The sequence below is a fragment of the Danio rerio genome, chromosome 4, assembly GCF_049306965.1.
Source record: "Danio rerio strain Tuebingen ecotype United States chromosome 4, GRCz12tu, whole genome shotgun sequence".
Lineage (NCBI taxonomy): Eukaryota > Metazoa > Chordata > Actinopteri > Cypriniformes > Danionidae > Danio > Danio rerio.
The window spans coordinates 52,235,001-52,253,586 of NC_133179.1; the positions used below are offsets into that span (position 1 = coordinate 52,235,001).

At 41.3% G+C, this 18,586-nt stretch overlaps 1 protein-coding gene and 1 long non-coding RNA gene across 2 annotated transcripts in view; one reads left to right on the forward strand and one right to left on the reverse strand.

Annotated features, from left to right (window-relative positions):
- si:ch211-207e19.2 overlaps positions 1 to 12,828 on the reverse strand; it is a 15,832-nt gene extending 3,004 nt beyond the window's left edge. The window contains exons 1-5 of the mRNA XM_017355358.3: positions 12,705 to 12,828; positions 10,417 to 12,196; positions 6,812 to 6,985; positions 4,588 to 4,761; positions 1 to 84 (exon numbers count right to left, since the gene is read on the reverse strand). The exon at positions 1 to 84 is cut by the window's left edge and continues 90 nt beyond it. Of these exons, the coding sequence (XP_017210847.2) occupies positions 1 to 84; positions 4,588 to 4,761; positions 6,812 to 6,985; positions 10,417 to 12,196; positions 12,705 to 12,813 (2,321 nt within the window). The 5' untranslated portion in view covers positions 12,814 to 12,828. The remainder of the gene's footprint in view (positions 85 to 4,587; positions 4,762 to 6,811; positions 6,986 to 10,416; positions 12,197 to 12,704) is intronic.
- LOC141381964 (uncharacterized) overlaps positions 1 to 18,586 on the forward strand; it is a 1,176,553-nt gene that overhangs the window by 27,988 nt on the left and 1,129,979 nt on the right. The window lies entirely within an intron of this gene.

Below are 18,586 nucleotides of genomic sequence, written 5' to 3' on the forward strand. Positions count from 1 at the left end.
AGCTCTCTCAGGTGTGAGGGGTTTGAAGTCAGAGCTGAAGACAGAAAACCACAGCCTTCCTCTGTCACCATACAGCCAGACAATCTACAAACACAGCAATAGTCCACATCACACAGTTGGACAATCACACATCTCTTTGTGTTGTGAAGATGCTGACTGCTGTTTCTGCTCATGTCAACAGCAGTGATGAACACACACATCCTGATTAGCTCTCCTTATTGATCGAGCCCTCACATCAACAAACACACTCACACACACACTCAACAAGGACTCGACATCATCTGTACACAGCAAATTCATTGGTGTTAAATTTCAAGTGTTGTGATAATTCAGAGTAAAGTGTTAAAATTCTAGAGTTAGATAAAGGTAAAATAACCCTCTCGGCGTTAGAAGCTGATTTGCCTCCTTGTCACACAGAGTAACATGTATCTACCTTTGTAGAAAACCCTTGTATTTGAGAAACTAATCAGAGTGTCTGAAATCTCACCACACCCTCATTCACCTGGCCCTTAAATTGGTCAATTAGTTTAGTCCACTAGACAGAGTGAATGACCACAAATAAGTGAATTCAGACACCTGCTGTTGAACACCTGCTGTTAACAAGCACAATCACTGAAGGAATAAGAAATTGAAGGAAGAAATAAAACTACAGACACAGCCTCACACCAAACCAACTGAATTAAAACAGAGGATTAAACAACTCCAATAAATAATAGTATAAGCAGCTTCACTGATTACAGTTTGACTTCATTTCTGTAAGAATATTTGACAATGAACAGAGGTTTATTTATTTTTTATTAAAAATATTTCATTTGACCTCACCATCATAGAGATCAGAGGCTGCTTATTTGAGCTCTTGAAGCTTTACTCTTATATCCTAATGTTTCTCTGACTGCTAAAGCTGTGTTTCTAAAACTCATCAGCTATAGCAAAAAAGGTCAAGAGAAACTATACTGTTTATGGTTAATTGTTATAGATATAATTTCAGGTATTTATTAAGTTGAGGTATTCATAAAGATATGCAAATATAGTTGTATTAAAGCTGCATGGGACAATAATACTGGCAGTCTGCTGCTCTTCATAGAAAATTCAACAAACAATTAGGATGCAATTAATAATTAGAGTGTCATGCACTAAACATTCAAGCTCCAGCTTGCTCTTTATGACACACAGGCATCAAGAATCAGGATATGAACCTCAACCGTGGTTGCTGAAAAAAAAAAGCTGCATAGTTCATGCCGCAATGCATGCTGGGTGCCAGAATAGTACAAAGCTCCCAGCATGCATTGCAGCATGAATAAATTATGCAGCTTTATGTTCTTACAATCTCTTTCTTTTCCTGTATTTTGTGTTGTTTTTGGGAGGTGATATTTCAGTAGAGTGTTTTTTTTTTTAATTGATTTTAATTTTTTTGTTTGTCACCATTATTGAGAATCAAAGACTAATTGTTGATGTCTGGGTGTTTTTGAGTTCTGCCATAGATTAAACATTCTCATTGTAAATATTGTTTTTATTTTATTTTATATTATTGGAGCTTCAGTGGTTTAATTTATGTATATTTTTTTATTTCTCACATATAACTAATATGATATTGAATTAGAAAACAAGCAGGAAAGGAAGACTATGTTATTATAAATAATCTCTTCAGACTGACACTTTAATTTTCTTTCAGCTTTCCATGCTATATGTGTAAATAGTGAAATTAACACTAACTACAGCAGCCAAAATAAAAGAAATTTATAGAAAGAAAATCAAGAGCCTGACTAAAGCAGACTCTGTCCTCCATCATGGTGACTTCAAATGAACAACAGAAATTTCATTAAGAGCTTTTGTTCACATGACAGAAATAAAGTCAAAGGTCAGTAATAGGTGAAGCTCCATGATAAGTTGTTTAAAGTGATGAGTTTTTTTTAAAGATGTTGAAAAATAACATTTTTTATTGTGTAATTTGTTTTATTTTTATTGATTATTATTTTATTTAGAGTTTTTTTTTTCTCAGTTGATTTCATCTTTGGTTTTGGCTTGTGTTTTTCTGTCCTTCAGTGATTCTGCTTGTTAACAGTTGTTCATCAATAATTCTCAATCCTCCTTTAATTAGACACTTAATTGTCTCATTAACTTCATTACTGTCTGAGTGTTCAGCCCTCTGTAGTGAGGACACTAGTTAGGATTTTGCTGTGGAATTTAAGGCTTACGTGTGTTCGAATGAAAAATACAGACTATGGGATTTGTTTTTAACAGAAATATTCTGGAAACTGAATTTACGAATGTAAAATGTTGAAAACAGCAGATTACTGGCAACCACTGCTGCCAGTATTTTGACATACATTTAACAGATATTTTACACAATAAGAGTTTGCTAATTTACACTCTGGGTGTTAAAAATTTTAACACTTTCAAAAGTGTTATTTTAACACTTATAGTGGTTCCCATATAAACACTGAGAGAGTGTTAATTTTAACTCTAAGGTAGTAAAATCTACTATCTAAAATTTGCTGTGTAGAAGTGTACAGAGCAAAGACATTGTTCATAATACACCACATCAAGCTGTAAAGTCTGCTGTGAGGAGGAAGAAGACACACTTGAGCTCAGAAGATCATCTTAAAGTCATGTATAAAACACAAGAGGAAATGAGCTGATTTCATCATTTATATTGTGATTCTGTTGTGGACTAAAACAAAATGAGCTCAGACAAACACAAACCCGCTCTCTTCATGTGTTCATCACCTGACCCACAGTCACATTCACACTGATGCTCCATTAGGGGACTTTTATTCTGTCAGGAGAGAAACATCTGATCAATATTCATGACTGCTGACTCTCCTTCACATTCAGCCTTTACCAGATATTGTTTTAGATGAGCGAGTAATCAGGATTATTTCACACACTTTATCATGAGACTTTTATTTGTTTTCAAGAAACTGAAACTGCACAAATATGAGAGCAGCTCAAACTTTCAGCAGGACACAAAACAGCTTGACTTTAGCGTTTAACTCTGCTGCTTTCACACCTCCAGATCCACTGTTCTGCTCTGAAACAGGATTAACACTGGTATAATGTTTATTTGTGTTCTTGCTGAGCTTCCCTTTCACACAGAAATGTTGAATGTTGACACCCACAGACAGACACAACCTGGTAAAGTTTTCCAACAGTGAACTAAGACTGCAACTATTAGTGAAATCTATATTAAAGGTCTTCAAATATGATTTAGATTAACAGTAATTGTTTTTCATGTTTAAATCTGATTTATTCTTGTGTTTAAAGCGTTTGTCATTCCTCTACTTCAGTGTCTCAGACTCATTCAGAAATGATTATTAAATGCTGGATTAATGCACAAGAGAGTTTGGCGAACACGTTTTACACCATTTCAAATATATATTATATGTGCGGCTGTATAAGACACATACAGCACTTAGCATAATGGAGGACAGCCCACTCTGAAAATCAAGACTTTCCTCCATTTCTCAGTCAATATAGGCAGTGTATTCTGCTGCATTTAAACAGAACACATTTATTAAACAGATTTATTCATGACAATCATATTTTAATCACCAAACATATTCAGAAATTAAAAGATAATACAATTAAATTCAAGCTAAATACTGCAAAAACAAATTACAAGCTACAAAATTTCAACTTAATCTGTAAATGTTTTGCTTCTCTTGATTTTTAATTTTGTATTTAATATTTTTCTATAACACATAAATTTGTCTGTAGTAGTTTTTAGACCGTTATCATGATTTATTTTGTTAGATGAGCTCCAGATTTGGCTAATCTATTGTATATGCACAAATATAATACTGTAGAGCTTCCTATTAAAATATGAATGTAAAAGAGAGATTAGTGAGGGGTGTACTTATATATGCTGAGCACTGTATATTGTTCACCCAGAGTGTTTACATGGTCACACAGCAGTAACACAACAAGCATTGAGTTTGGGCTAGCTTCTGCAGATGGACATTGCTGTACACTGCCCTTGATGGGTGAGTGGGGGAGTGTCTGTTGTCTCTCAGGTGTGAATTATTCATGAGCATTGTCACTCACACATACAGCTGAGATCACCCAAAACAAACTTAACAAAATGTAGATCATTGTAATGTTTTCTCTGAATGAGAGAACAGAATAATTTCACATAATTGTGCAGTAAATATTCTAGTCTACAAGACTGCTTACTCTAAAGTCTTGTTCAGGCACATTCAGTCTGGTTTTTTCCTTCTAAAACCTACTAACCACACATAATATTTGTTTCTAAAAAACACAAGCATGTACATCAATATCTCTCACATATTATCGTAGCTCAGTTTGAGCTGAATACTAATAAAACACATGTTGGCCAGTTCTGTGTAATAAGTAGCTGAATCAGCACAGATGTCAGGGCATGTCAAAACATCTCAGGGGCCAAAATCACCTCAGACCCCTGAGGGTTAACTACAGGTATAGTATGAGCAGTGTGAAACACAATCACTGATAAACCAGAATTCCAGTTATCTGGGGTTTAGTATCACCCAGGGTTAACATGTTCAAGCATGAAGAGCTCTAATATGAAACTGTCTGACTGTAGTTATTGTAGAGTGGAGAATCATTTACCTCAGTGTGTCCAGTTTACAGTGTTGACTCTTCAGTCCATCAGAGAGCTTCTTTACTCCTGAATCCTGCAGGTCATTGATACTCAGGTCCAGCTCTCTCAGCACACAGTTTGAGGATTGTAGAGCTGAAGACAAACTCTCACAGCACTGAACAGTGAGATTACAGAACTGTAGTCTGTGTAGAGGACAAACACAATATTGATTGAATATTGTTGATCTGTTGTGTTTAATAATCTGAAGCACATCTGACTGTAGCAGAGATGGCAAAAGTACACACATCCGTTATTCAAGTAGAAGTACAGATACTCAAGTTTAAAATGACTCTGGTAAAAGTAGAAGTACTGACTACACTTTTAAAAAAGTACACTTTTTAAAAAAAAAGTAAAACGTAGCAGTTTCAACCACAGTCCAAATACACGCAGTATAGGGGAATAATAGGTAACTAAATAGGCAGTAGTGTATAAGTGTGTGTGTGAATGGGTGTTTCCCAGTACTTGGTTGCAGCCGGAAGGGTATCTGCTGTGTTAAACATATGCTGGAACAATTGGCAGTTCATTCTGCTGTGTAGCTACCCCTGATAAATCAGGGACTAAGCTGAAGGATAGTGAGTGAGATAGGTAGGTAACTAGTCCTCTCATACTATTGATACAATATTATAAACTAACCTACATTTACAATTTGTATGTAAAATGTTTGTTGCCAATTTTCTGAAAGTATCCAAACAGCATCACGGCCTGTAATACTGTACAACATTGCTCATAAAGTCTGCTCATGTATCATCATCCTGACACAAACTCACAGCGTTCAGCATCAAGTTTTGTGGCCGTTAGATCAAAAACATCAGCTGCTATTCACGTTCATACACTCTAATGATAATTCTGTAGGCCTGTCTGTCTTTATAAATAATGTCTTACATTTTACACTGAATTCTGCAGTGTAGATTTACTGTTGTAGATGGTGCTACAGTGCACGGTGCTCAGCTATAGCACTGAGTAAATAAGTAGAGCAATGACCAAGCAGTAATCTCTCACTCTCCCTCTTAAAGCTAACACAGAAGTAACTGAAACTGCAATTCATGGTAATCCTGCTAGTCCTGGCTCCATATACAGCAGATTTCTATTGAGCCCACTGTTAAAATGGCCGACTTTACAGCAGGAATAAATGCTTTTACAAAAACAAATACAAAGAACCATTTAGCTTCATATGGCTAATATTAGCCTTCATGATAACTGTGAGGGGGAGATGTTTTTATGACTCATCCGTTTCCTTTGTATTAGGTGATATTAAGTCTGCATAATTATGGGCGTGGCCACTTGAGTGACAGCTAGGTCTCGCTGGTCTCTGTCTCCTCACCTAAGCTGATTCCGGCTGATTAGCTGCTGAACTCGATGTATTTTTGTGTTGTTTATGCGGCTTTACACAGTCAGTTGTCTTTTGGAATTGTCTTCTACAAGAATCAGATGATATGGCATGCTGTGTGCACTTCACAAACCGTTCATGTGGCCTCCATTTCCCAGGTGAGTGTAATGATATACTAATATAGCATCTCTATAGATGTATTTGTTTTGTATAAGATCATTCATCATTTAAATGCTCTTTAGAGCTGTAATGCACTCCAGAATCTGTCAGATTGATTAGCTGCAGGCTCTAGATCAGTCATCTGAAGTGTTGTCATACAGTGTTATGCTGGAGTTCGTCAATAGTCTTGTCTTCTTCTGTTAAGTCTTGTGTCCTTTATTTGTCCTTTGTTTAAATAGCGCTTGTTCAACACTTTGGTAAAAGCTTGTTGTCTTTAAAAGCGCTTTATAAATAAACATTGTCTCGACCTGACATTGATTTATTATTCCTGTTTGCTTTTTGAGCACTGTTGAGCGAGTTCTCAAACACCTGTGATTGGTCATCGTGTTCCTCTACAGAGATGATGATGCTGATGACTGCGCTGATCACAGCTGACCCATGACAGACGCAGTGGAGAAAACTCGTTCTACAGACAGCCTGGATCCACAAGTATCACCGATAGCTTACATTTAAATAGTTTTGTCTTTTTTATTCAGAGTCAACACATAGATATAATCATATAATCATTATCAATGTGCAGAAACGAATAAAATCACATCCCTGCATCCCTTTTTATTATTCTTCTGCCAATTTACCTGAAAGGGGCTCCACATTTGGTAAACCATATGTAACTGACTGTAGTTATTGTAGAGTGGAGAATCATTTACCTCAGTGTCTCCAGTTTACAGTGTTGACTCTTCAGTCCATCAGAGAGCTTCTTCACTCCTGAATCCTGCAGGTCATTGTTACTCAGGTCCAGCTCTCTCAGCACACAGTTTGAGGATTGTAGAGCTGAAGACAAACTCTCACAGGACCGAACAGTAAGATAACAGCCCTGTAGCCTGTGTAGAGGACAAACACAATATGTTGTAAAGATACTCCTAATACTTCTAATACTCCTGTAAAGAAGTTTATAAAGATAAAGAAAAAAAGTGAAAAAGAGAACGATGCAGAGATAGCTTCTTCAATGGTGTCTTTACTATGAATGAATTTTTAAAGCATAAGACTATAACAAAAACTCAACACATAACAGTGCTATTGCTTTCCTGTGATCACTAAATGTAGACATGAATGAGTTCACACACACTAATTCAGAATAAAGGAAATACGTAAATATTATCAAAAAGTTATTTGCTAAACTCTCTCTCTTTCTATGCAGTTCAACAAGCACACATTCTCATAAATTGAAAAAGCTATTGAAAATGCACACATAAACTCCATATATATATATATATATATATATATATATATATATATATATATATATATATATATATATACATATATATATACATATATATATATATATATATATATATATATATATATATATATATACATACATATATATATATATATACATATATATATATATATATATATATATATATACATACATATATATATATATATACATATATATATATATATATATACATATATATATATATATATATATATATATATATATATATATACATATATATATATATATATATATATATATATATATATATATATATATATATATAACATTGTCATGACATTAAATCTAGGATGTCAACATGTTAAACCCTACAAACTGTACAAACTGCTATCCAGTATCTGAGATACTTCATTAGAAAGAAAAGGCATCAACAGGGTTAATTTGTTTAACCATTATGTATAACTCAGGCACTGTATACATCAATTATCTACAAGTTTCTGTTTAGAAGAACTTACAAACATGTAACAACATTACAATTTTAAACACACAAACTGTGTTGGCATACAGTACTGGTATTTGGTCACATGTAGCGGCTAACACGCTAATCGCAAGGCACTCATATTAACGTGTTCCAGATATGCTAACCTCGTGATACTCCAAGTCGAATAAAACGATCTGCATTCAACCCATCAATCATTAATATCACCCTACACAGTGTTTATACATAAACGAAAGAATGTTACGTGCATCTTAATTTACATTTACCTGTAAAGAAGTTTATAAAGATAAAGAAAAAAAAAGGTGAAAAAGAGAGCGGTCCAGAGATGGCTTCTTCAATGGTGTCTTTACTATGAATAAAGCACATCACGGCCGCGTCACCCACTGAAGCGCGAGGTGACGTCATGACGCAGACACGGCAAACCAAAATAATTAATTCAATAAATGCACATAGCATCTTTCTCTATGTATAAATATGCAATTAAACACGTTTCACCAGTATTATAGAAATATCCATTTTATAAAATAGATCTCAATTAAAATATACCCTTAACATGAGTGACAGCTGTTCACCTGTTATTCTATATATCACAGAAGCACATCTGACTGTAGTGACTGGTTTAACTTCACTAATTAGTGAGCACATCTGCTGATTTTAGCATTTAATAGTTTTAATGTCAATAAAACACAATTAAATGGCTTCCTTCAAATGTTCCAATAGCCCAACTCTTTATTAAACTCCTAACACAGGTTTTTTTTTAAATGCATACTTCATCTCAGATAATAAACTCACAAAAGATCAGTGTTGCCAGATGGAGCTGACTGATTCCAGCCCAAAAGCTAATGAAACCCGCCCAATCAATGCTGCAAAAGATATGAGAATGTTTCATATGACTCACATGCTTATTCTGAATATATGTGACAGACTCTTGTCAGATGATATTTTAGAGAGCAGGCGTGAGCTTCAGCTGTGTCCTCTGTGTCATTTTCTGTCTGATTCAGGCTCACACTGATACGGCTAACAGCTACTCTGACTGATAGGGTTTACACAGCGCAAAAGTGTGTGCTTGTAGAGCCGTGACACTTTTCCTGGTGACGTGAAGCCGATCTGCAAATCACAGCACAATACATTGGCTGACCAATCAGAGCGGACTCATTCATTTCAGAATGAAAAAAAAAAAACATCAGTGTGATCATTCAACTCTCACCAGGAAGAACTTTTGGGGTGCCGTTTCATTTTATAGCTGACTTTTGTGCAATTTCCACTAATAAACAATGTAATTTACTGGCTTACTGGTTTCTTATGAGATAGTTCTCCTAAACCTTTACTCTCCACAGTCACACTTGTCACCAAGATACGAAACGTGACACACACACACACACACACACACATACACGAACGAAAGTTATGAGAACGATAGTTAGTTGTTCAGTTGGCGGTTCACTTCCGTTATTTGGTACAATTGCATTCACATCAGAAGTGAACTGTACCAGAATTCGCATGAACCGTACCCCAGACCACCTCTTTCAGGCGGACTCAGGTACGGTTCATGGGTGCGCATCCGAGTTCAGAAAACACGTTCACACTAGCTAAATGTACTGTACTATGACGTCAAACAAACCCAGGTGCAGACCAAAAGTGCTAGTGTGAAAGCACCCTAAAGCAGGTCGCACACCAGAAGCGCTGCGACACGGCGCGCACATGCCAGTGTAAAGTATTACACACCAGACGCGCACATTCACATAATATTTAACATAAAAATGGTCAGATGGCACTCTGTGGCGCGGCTGAAATATGAACTGCGACCTGAGTAGTGGCTGGGCGCTGTCGACAGCCGCCGACTTGCGGCACCGGTGTGTACCCTGATAGAAACCCATGTTTAGAGTTTTAAAATACATGGCGCTGCATGACGCCGAGCGACACTTCTGGTGTGCGACCTGCTGAAATCATTTATATCCAGTAGATTACGTGGAGTCTGTGCTACCTTTATGATGTGACATGGTTAGACTTTTGATTCTAGAGACACATTTGACTGTACAGAGCTGTTTTGACACGACAGCATGGAGATCTTTAATCATCTAATCACTGAAATTAGCAAGTTGTCTAGAAGTGGCTAAGTCAACTTGGATGAGTGAGCAATTTGCAACCAGAATATTATAGTATTAGCTAACTCAACTTCCTCTGACTAACTTTAGGATGTCGACATACTGTCTGTGAGAAGACACGCAAAATCCGGACTGTGAAAGTCTGAGCGATGTTTGGTCCCTAGTAAACACATAACTGAAGAGTATTGGAACAGATATAAATCTAAACTCTAAATTAAGTCATAAATGATGAATGTGATCCGTTCTTACAATTAGAAATACAGGCTAAATTTTAGGATCATTTAAAATTGGAGTCAGATTAAATTCTGAGCTAAAAAACGAATATAAATAAATTCTAATAAATAAAATGCTTTTCAGAAGCACTAGAAAAGGCTTACATTTATTTAACTTTTGACCATGCTGTTAGTCATTGGGCTAATAGATGGACTTCTACAGATGAAAGAAAGAAGCACTTTGACTTACAGAGCTCTTTTGGAGGTTTTGATGACTGCTGATAGTCTGATGAGACACTCGTCTGATCTCTGGAATTTCTGAAGCTCAAACACCTCCAGCTCCTCCTCTGAGGTCAACAACACAAAGACCAGAGCAGACCACTGGGCAGGTGAAAGGTCAGCAGATGACAGACTTCCTCTACTGAGGTGAGACTGAATCTGTTTCAGCAGAGTTTGGTCGTTCAGTTCATTCAGACAGTAGAACAGATTGATGGATCTCTCTGGAGACAGATTTCCTTCAAGTTTCTGCTTGATGTAGGCAATTATTTCCCCTTTGCTCTGGTCTCTGTCATCCTGCTGTGTCAACAGGCCTCGTAAGAGTTGTCGATTAGACTGGAGTGACAGACCGAGAAGGAAGCGAAGGTAAAGGTCCAGATGTCCATTCTCACTTTCCAGAGCCTTGTCCACTGCAGTCTTCAGGAAATCGATCATGCCTTTATTTTTGCTTATCTGTATAAAAAACCATCCTTGCTTCTTGTCATTGTCTAGAATCAGATGTTGATAAAGGGCTGCAATGAACTCCTGAATGCTCAAGTGAAGAAAGCAGTACATGGTACCAAGAATGATTCCCGTCTCCTCCTTAAAGATCTGGGTACACATGCCTGAGTACACCGATGCCTTATCGACGTCAATGCCACAGTCTTTCAGATCGCTCTCATAGAAGATCACATTGTTTCTTTCCAGCTGCTGGAAGGCCAGTTTCCCCAGTGAAAGGATGAGGTTTGGATCCCAGGAGACATCTGCTGTGTTTTCTCCATCATACTTTCTTCTGCTCTGCTGGATCTGAAAGCGGAGAAAGTGTGTGTACATCTGTGTCAGAGTCTTGGGAGATTCCTGCAGTGTTTCAGCATGAGCCCTGTGTTTCAGTTTCAGTATGTTCTGGAGAACAGTGGCTGAAATCCAGCAGAAGACTGGGATGTGGCACATAATAAAGAGACTCTTTGACTGTTTAATGTGATCAATGATTTCTCTGGCCTGATTCTGATCTGTGAGTCTCTTTCTGAAGTACTCCTCCTTTTGGGCATCATTGAATCCTCGTATCTCTGTCAGCCGGTCGATACAGTCAGCAGGAATCTTACTGGCAGCTGCTGGTCTGCTGGTGATCCAGATGAGAGCAGAAGGAAGCAGATTTCCCTTGATGAGGTTCGTCAGGAGAACATCCAGAGAGACTGCTGAAGATACATCACGACACGTCTCATTACCAGCAAAGTTCAGAGGAAGACGACATTCATCCAATCCATCAAGGATGAACAGGACTTTGAATCGTGTGCTTCTTGTAAGGTTCAGTCCTTCAGTCTCTGGGAAAAACTGAGTTATGAGGTCTTTTAAACTTTGTCTTTCTTTCTCCTTTAAGTTCATCTCTCTGAATGGAAGAGGAAATATGAAGCTGATGTCTTGATTTTCTTTCCCTTCAGCCCAATCCAGAACAAACTTTTGCACAGAGACTGATTTCCCGATGCCAGCAACTCCTTTTGTCAGGACAGTTCTGATTTGCTCGTGTTGTTCAGCTGCTTCAAACAAATGTTTGCATTCAACCTGTATCTCTAGTGACTGATGACGTCTGGAAGCAGCTTCAATCTGTCTGATCTCATGGTCAGTGTTGACCTGTTCACTCGCACCCTGAGTGATATAGAGATCTGTGTAGATGTTATTCAGAAGTGTGGAGTCTCCTTGCTGAGCAATTCCTTCAAACACACTTTGATATTTCTTCTTCAGGCTACATTTAAGCTGATTAATGAAGAACAGCTCACCTAAACACAGGAGCAAAGAAACAGAGAGATTTAGTCATGAGTAGCGAACTTTAAGACATTTTTTTTTGCTATTTCTGTGGAGAACTTTGTAAAATATCTGCAGATTAGTGCAGAATGATTTTGGGAATATCATACCTTTGGGATTGTCATAAATAAAATAAAAACTAAATATATAAAATAATAAATGAAAAATAACACCATTTTAACTTGTAAAATAATAATTTTCAACAATATGTAATCTTTACAATACAAATCAAATAGATCCACTCATTGCCAAACAAGCAAGTCTCTCGAATAACAGATCTACTAAAGGACAGAAAATATGACTTTACTAACTGCACTGTAAATAAATCATATGAACATTTTCATATTAGGCAACAATATTACTGAAATTAAATAAAAACTGGATAAATAAAAATGCACACAGGTAAATAAATAGACTCAATGATGGGCTAACAATCTGTGTAAATCTGCAGGTTTTGTGTGGGTCTATCCATGAGTCTCTTACCCTGGAGAGTATCAGCAGCTTGATCCTGCTTCATCTCTCTCAGGAAGAAGAGTGTGAGATCAAGAGCTGCATCTGTGATTCTGCTTCTGTTCTCATTAAAGTCCTTCATAAACTCTTTTCTGTTTTTGTCTTGTAAGATTTTCTTAAATTTCTCCAGTTCATTCTTCAGAAATCTGATCATTTTGCTCTCAAGATTCTATGATTGAAGTAAAGAGAAGATCAATATTTAAATAAAACATTCAATGGCATATAGCTGTTCATGCACAAACTACTGAACAATTGAAAATACATTATTCAACATTATACTACAGGACTGTGCTTTATAGGGTGTGCAGTTGTTTTCAGATGGAGTCGATTCAGACAGGCATTGAGCACATTTATGAATGCTGAATGATTTTCATTATTTCACAGCTACAGAATGACTACACGTGTGAAATCGTTCAAGGTTACTAAAGTAACCCTTCGTTCCCCGAGGAGGGGAACGGAAGCACTATAAGTGGATTTGATTGTTAAAATCCACGTATGGGAGGTTCGGTTCAGAAGCTACTCGTCTGAAAGAGTATTGAACGGGCCAATTAAGAATGAATTGGCAGCGCAAGCCTGCGCAGGTGTGCGGCATATGCAATCAACTGAGTATATAAGCACGCCTGGCGCAAGCAGACGCTATCCTTTTTAAGCTAAAGAGACTTTTAACAGCTAAGGGACAGTCATTATGGCGACGGAGTATAGTGCTTCCGTTCCTCGAGGAGGGGAACGAAGGGTTACTTTAGTAACCTCGAACGTTCTCCTTCGGGGGGAACTCCAGCACTATAAGTGGGTTTGATTGTTAAAATCCACGTATGGGAGCCCATTGAAAGCGCCATAATGACTGCACCTTACCAACACTAACCATGAGAGAGCGGTCAGGCAAGCGTGACGCACCCAGATCACGAGAGGCGTGGTCCTCCAACGTGCCCTTGGCCCTAACTTATCCTACTTCAAAAGAAGTTTTACGGAATAGGTATCTTTTTTGGGAGTCGCTAGCGTCTAGATAATTCTAGGAATATACGACAGTACGTTGGGAAGCGTGCCATCCCAGTAGGGAGGATGCTTCGGATCTATCCGCACCCAATAGGGGGAAACAAATGGAATTACATATGGACTAACCCTGAAAAGGGGGAGTGCGCATAAGAAGGTGGTTAGCAGATAGGGAAAGCACGGATACTGTATCGAGTGGCTCGAAGGGATCAAATCGCAGGCTCGTGAGAACGAGGGCGAGATCCCAAGAGGGCGTGAGAGGGGGGCGAGTTGGATTAATTCGCCTAGCGCCTCTGAGGAACCGGATGAGGTTATGCTTTCCCACGGTGCCGCCAGCCACCGCGTCATGGTGAGCGGAGATGGCAGCAACGTAAACCTTGAGAGTGGAGGGCGACAGCCTGCTGTCCAGCTTCTCTTGAAGGAAAGAGAGCACAACACTGATCTGGCAAGATCGGGGGTCTTCTCTGCGAGAGACACACCACTCAGTGAAAAAACTCCACTTCAGGGCGTAGGCGCGCCTCGTGGAGGGGGCTCTAGCCTGAGTGATGGTATCAACCACCGCGGGCGGCAGGTTACCTAAGTCTTCCTCGCGTCTGTGGACCACACGTGGAGGTTCCAGAGATCGGGACGAGGGTGCCAGACGGTGCCTTATCCCTGAGAAAGTAGGTCCTCTCTCAAAGGGATCTGCCAAGGGAGGGCCGTCGCGAGAGCTCTGATATCCAGGTTCGGTTGGGCCAGAGGGGCGCAACTAACAAAACCTGCTCCTCGTCCTCCCTGACCTTGCACATTAACTGCGCGATCAGGCTCACTGGGGGAAACGCATACTTGCGTACGCCCCGAGGCCAGCTGTGGGCCAGTGCATCCGTGCCGAGAGAGCCCTCGGTCAGGGAATAAAACAACTGGCAATGAGCGTTCTCGGGGGAAGCAAACAGATCGATCTGGGCCTCCCCGAATCGCGCCCATATCAGCTGAACAGACTCGGGGTGGAGTCTCCATTCTCCAGAGTGAATCTGCTGCCGTGAGAGCACATCGGCTGCATGGTTGAGCATACCTGGGATGTGAATGGCGCCGGAGAAAAACGGCAGAGAGCAAGGAACACTGCCAACAGCTCTAGGCGATTGATGTGCCAATGCAGCTGGGCACCTACCCACAGGCCCACAGCTGCATGCCCGCGACACACGGCTCCCCAGCCTGTGCTGGAAGCATCTGTCGAAACAACAACATGACTGGACGCCTGTCCCAGAGGCACACCGGCCTGCAGGAACGAGGGGTCGTTCCAGGGGCTGAGGGTGCGGCGACACAGCGCAGTAACAGAGACTCGGTGTGTGCCCGCATGCCATGCGTGTCTCGGAACTCGATCTTGAAGCCAGTGCTGAAGTGGTCTCATATGGAGCAATCCGAGCGGCGTGACAGCCGCAGCGGAAGCCATATGCCCCAGGAGCCTCTGAAAATATTTCAGTGGGACCACTAACTTGCTGTCGAGCTCCCTCAGACAGTTCAGCAGCAGGCGAGCGCGCTCTCCGGAGAGGCGCGCTACCATGGTGACCGAGTCCAGCTCCATCCCAAGAAAAGAGATCCTCTGCACCGGGGCGAGTTTGCTATTTTCCCAGTTGACCTGCAACCCCAATAGGCGGAGATGCCGGAGCACCTCGTCTCTGTGCGCAGTCAATTGCTCCCGAGAGTGGGCTAAAATCAGCCAGTCGTCGAGATAGAGTACGCGGATGCCCGCAAGCCGCAGAGGCGCTAGGGCACCCTCCGCGAGTTTGGTGAAGACCCGCGGAGACAGAGAGAGCCCGAAGGGGAGGACCTTGTACTGCCATGCTCGACCTTCGAACGCAAACCGCAGAAACTGACGGTGGCGTGGAAGAATGGAGACATGAAAATACGCGTCCTTCAGGTCTATGGCTGCAAACCAATCCTGAGGACGAACGCATCGGAGGATGCGCCTCTGCGTAAGCATTCTGAACGACAGCTTGTGAAGGCAGCGATTCAAAACGCGCAGATCTAGGATTGGCCGTGATCCACCGCTCTTTTTGGGTACGATGAAGTACGGGCTGTAAAACCCGCTCTCCATCTCGGCTGGAGGTACCGGCTCGATTGCACCCTTCGCCAGGAGGGCAGCAATCTCCTCTCGCAAGACAGGGGCGGACAGGGGATTGACCCTGGTGAAATACATGCCCGTAAACCTGGGAGGCCGTTTGGAGAACTGTAGTTCATAGCCGAGTCTGATCGTGCGTATGAGCCACCGCGAGGGGCTGGCCCGCGCTAACCAGGCAGGCAGAGCCCTCGCTAATGACGTCATCACAGCAATCGTTGACGTACCGGCGGAGGGGCAGCGAGGAGCGGGTGTGCTGATCCGGGGAGCGCGAGGGTCCCACAGAAGAGCTGGAGGAGAGCGTTTCGCTCTGGCTCCGCACCCTGACTCCTGAGAGGGGGCTTGGGGGCTGGGAGAAGGGAGACCGTCCCCCCAGCGCCCGAGAGCCGCTGGCGGAGCATGCAAGCCCTGCGAGCTGAGAGGCAGCGTGTCCCAGACTGGCGGGGCTTGAGCTGTCACATCCGGGGAAGGGAGAAAATGCTCTTTGATCGAAACTTTGGTGGCACTGAAAAGTACCGTTGGATTTTGGGCCCCGCCCTCCAGCGGGGAAAGAGCAAGTCTCCTCTTCTCCGGATGGCCTGTCTCAGGGACGCTTCGCGGTCCGTTTACCGGACTTAGCGGCGCCCTGGGCAGGAGGGGCTACCGGCTTTCGCCGTGCTCGACGCGCTCGCTTCGCCAGAGACGGGGCATCGGCCGTTGGCGGGCGCCCTCGGCGAGAAGCAGCGGAGGTGGATGGCTCGGCCGGGGATGGAGCGGGCTTACGGCCCCGCCGATAGATGACTTTGCCCATCGCATCCGACTGCTCGCTCACCGCCTTGAACTCCTGGGTGATTTCACCGACGGTGTCGCCGAACAGGCCAGCCTGGGATATGGGCGCGTCAAGAAAGCGAACTTTGTCGACATCGCGCATATCTGCCAGGTTTAGCCAGAGGTGGCATTCCTGGACCACAAGTGTGGACATCGTCCTCCCCAGTGCGCAGGCGGCGGACTTAGTGGTCCGGAGAGCATAGTCGGTCTGATATAGAAGAGAACAAACAATGTAAAGGGATTAAAAATAAAGCTTTTAGACAGTGTTTAAATGAGCGTGTTTGACTCAGTGTTTAATTTGTGTTTGAGGATTTAATCTTCAGGATCAGATATTTAAATCAAACTCACACATATAAAACCCTTCATCATCTCCACAAATCAGCGTAATGTAGAAGTGTTAAACTCACATGCAGAAGTACAGACGCTCTTGTGCAGCAGGAACACAATCTGAACTCTTTCACTCTTTCACTTCACTAAAACACACCTGTGTGATCTACAGGTAGATCCTGAAATATTATTGGCTCCACAGAGTGACACTCACATGAATATTCATGAGATTCTCCTGACTGTGGGCGTGTCCTGAAGACAACACACAAACCACTGGAGCTGAAGATATCTGTGCAGTTTCTCTGAGCACGAGTGTGTTGATGGAAGATTTAGAAAAGGTAAACAATTTAGATGAAATCTGAGAGGTCTCTGAAGAATATTTACATCAATGTTGAATCTATAAAATAAGATTAGAGATTCATATATAGGAGGAGTGAAGATGGCAGCGTGAGAGGTCAGAAAGTTTTCTGCTCTGTGCATTTATTAGTATTGAATGACTTATTTGCACAAATTGAGTGAAGTGACTTGAAAATCCCATTTTCGATCCTTAAATCGAAGTAGACTACATGCCGAGAAATAATTCTAAAAAAGCAACTTGTATTACAGAGGATGTGAGCATCTGAGGTAGCCGCTCTCAGAGTGGAAATCCTCGCTAAGCTTAAATCATCCATTTCCACGGTAAAAACATCACTATTAGAGCAAGAACAGAAACTGAAGGATGTGGAAAAAACCCTTTCCGACGTTGACGGCCGCATTACTGCCCTGGAATCTACGTGTTCAATGCTGTCGAAAGAAAATGAAAAATTAAAGGCCAAACTTGATCACTTGGAGAACAGATCCAGGAGGAACAACATACGTGTGATTGGCATTCCCGAGGGACCGAGGGGACACATCCGTCTGCATTTATTGAAACTATGTTACTCGAGGTTTTCAGAGAGCAAAACTTTACCAGAAAACTGGAGGTGGATAAAGCCCATCGTTCTCTAGCACCCCCGCCGAAACCTAATCAAGCCCCCAGGCCCTTCATCGTGTGAATGCATCACTACCAATCGAGGGAATTAATTCTTCGTTTGGCCAGGGAAAAGGGACATGTGTTGTACAAAGGAAAGCGCATTCACTTTTACCCCGATGTCAGCGCTGAGGTAGCAAAACGAAGAGCGGCGTTTAACTCGGTCAAGGTTCAACTCAGAGGCGCGGGAATTGAATTTGGCTTGCTCTTCCCTGCACGGCTACGGATAAATCACAACGGAACGAGACATTTCTTTGACTGTCCGCAGCAGGATATGGGATTTGTTAAAGAAATTCTTCCCCCGTCACCAAATGAGTAGAGGCACATCGTGGTAGGAAATGGGTATTTATTTATTTTTATTCATCAAGTCTCAGCGGAGAGTTAAATATACCTAATCGTTCCAGAGGATGGAGAGCTGGAAAGACTAACTGTAAGTTAATTTAAATTTAGGCTTATTCTGTCACACACTCTGTATAAGTTCAAGTTCAAATGTTCCTTGTTTCTGTTATTTGTAAAAAATTAGCCCCATTGGAGCAGAAACACAAGCTGGTGAGTTATGGTTGTTTGTATTCCAGCAGACAGGTTTTGTTCAATGTGGGTTGTGACATGGGTGGGGGGAGGGGGTGG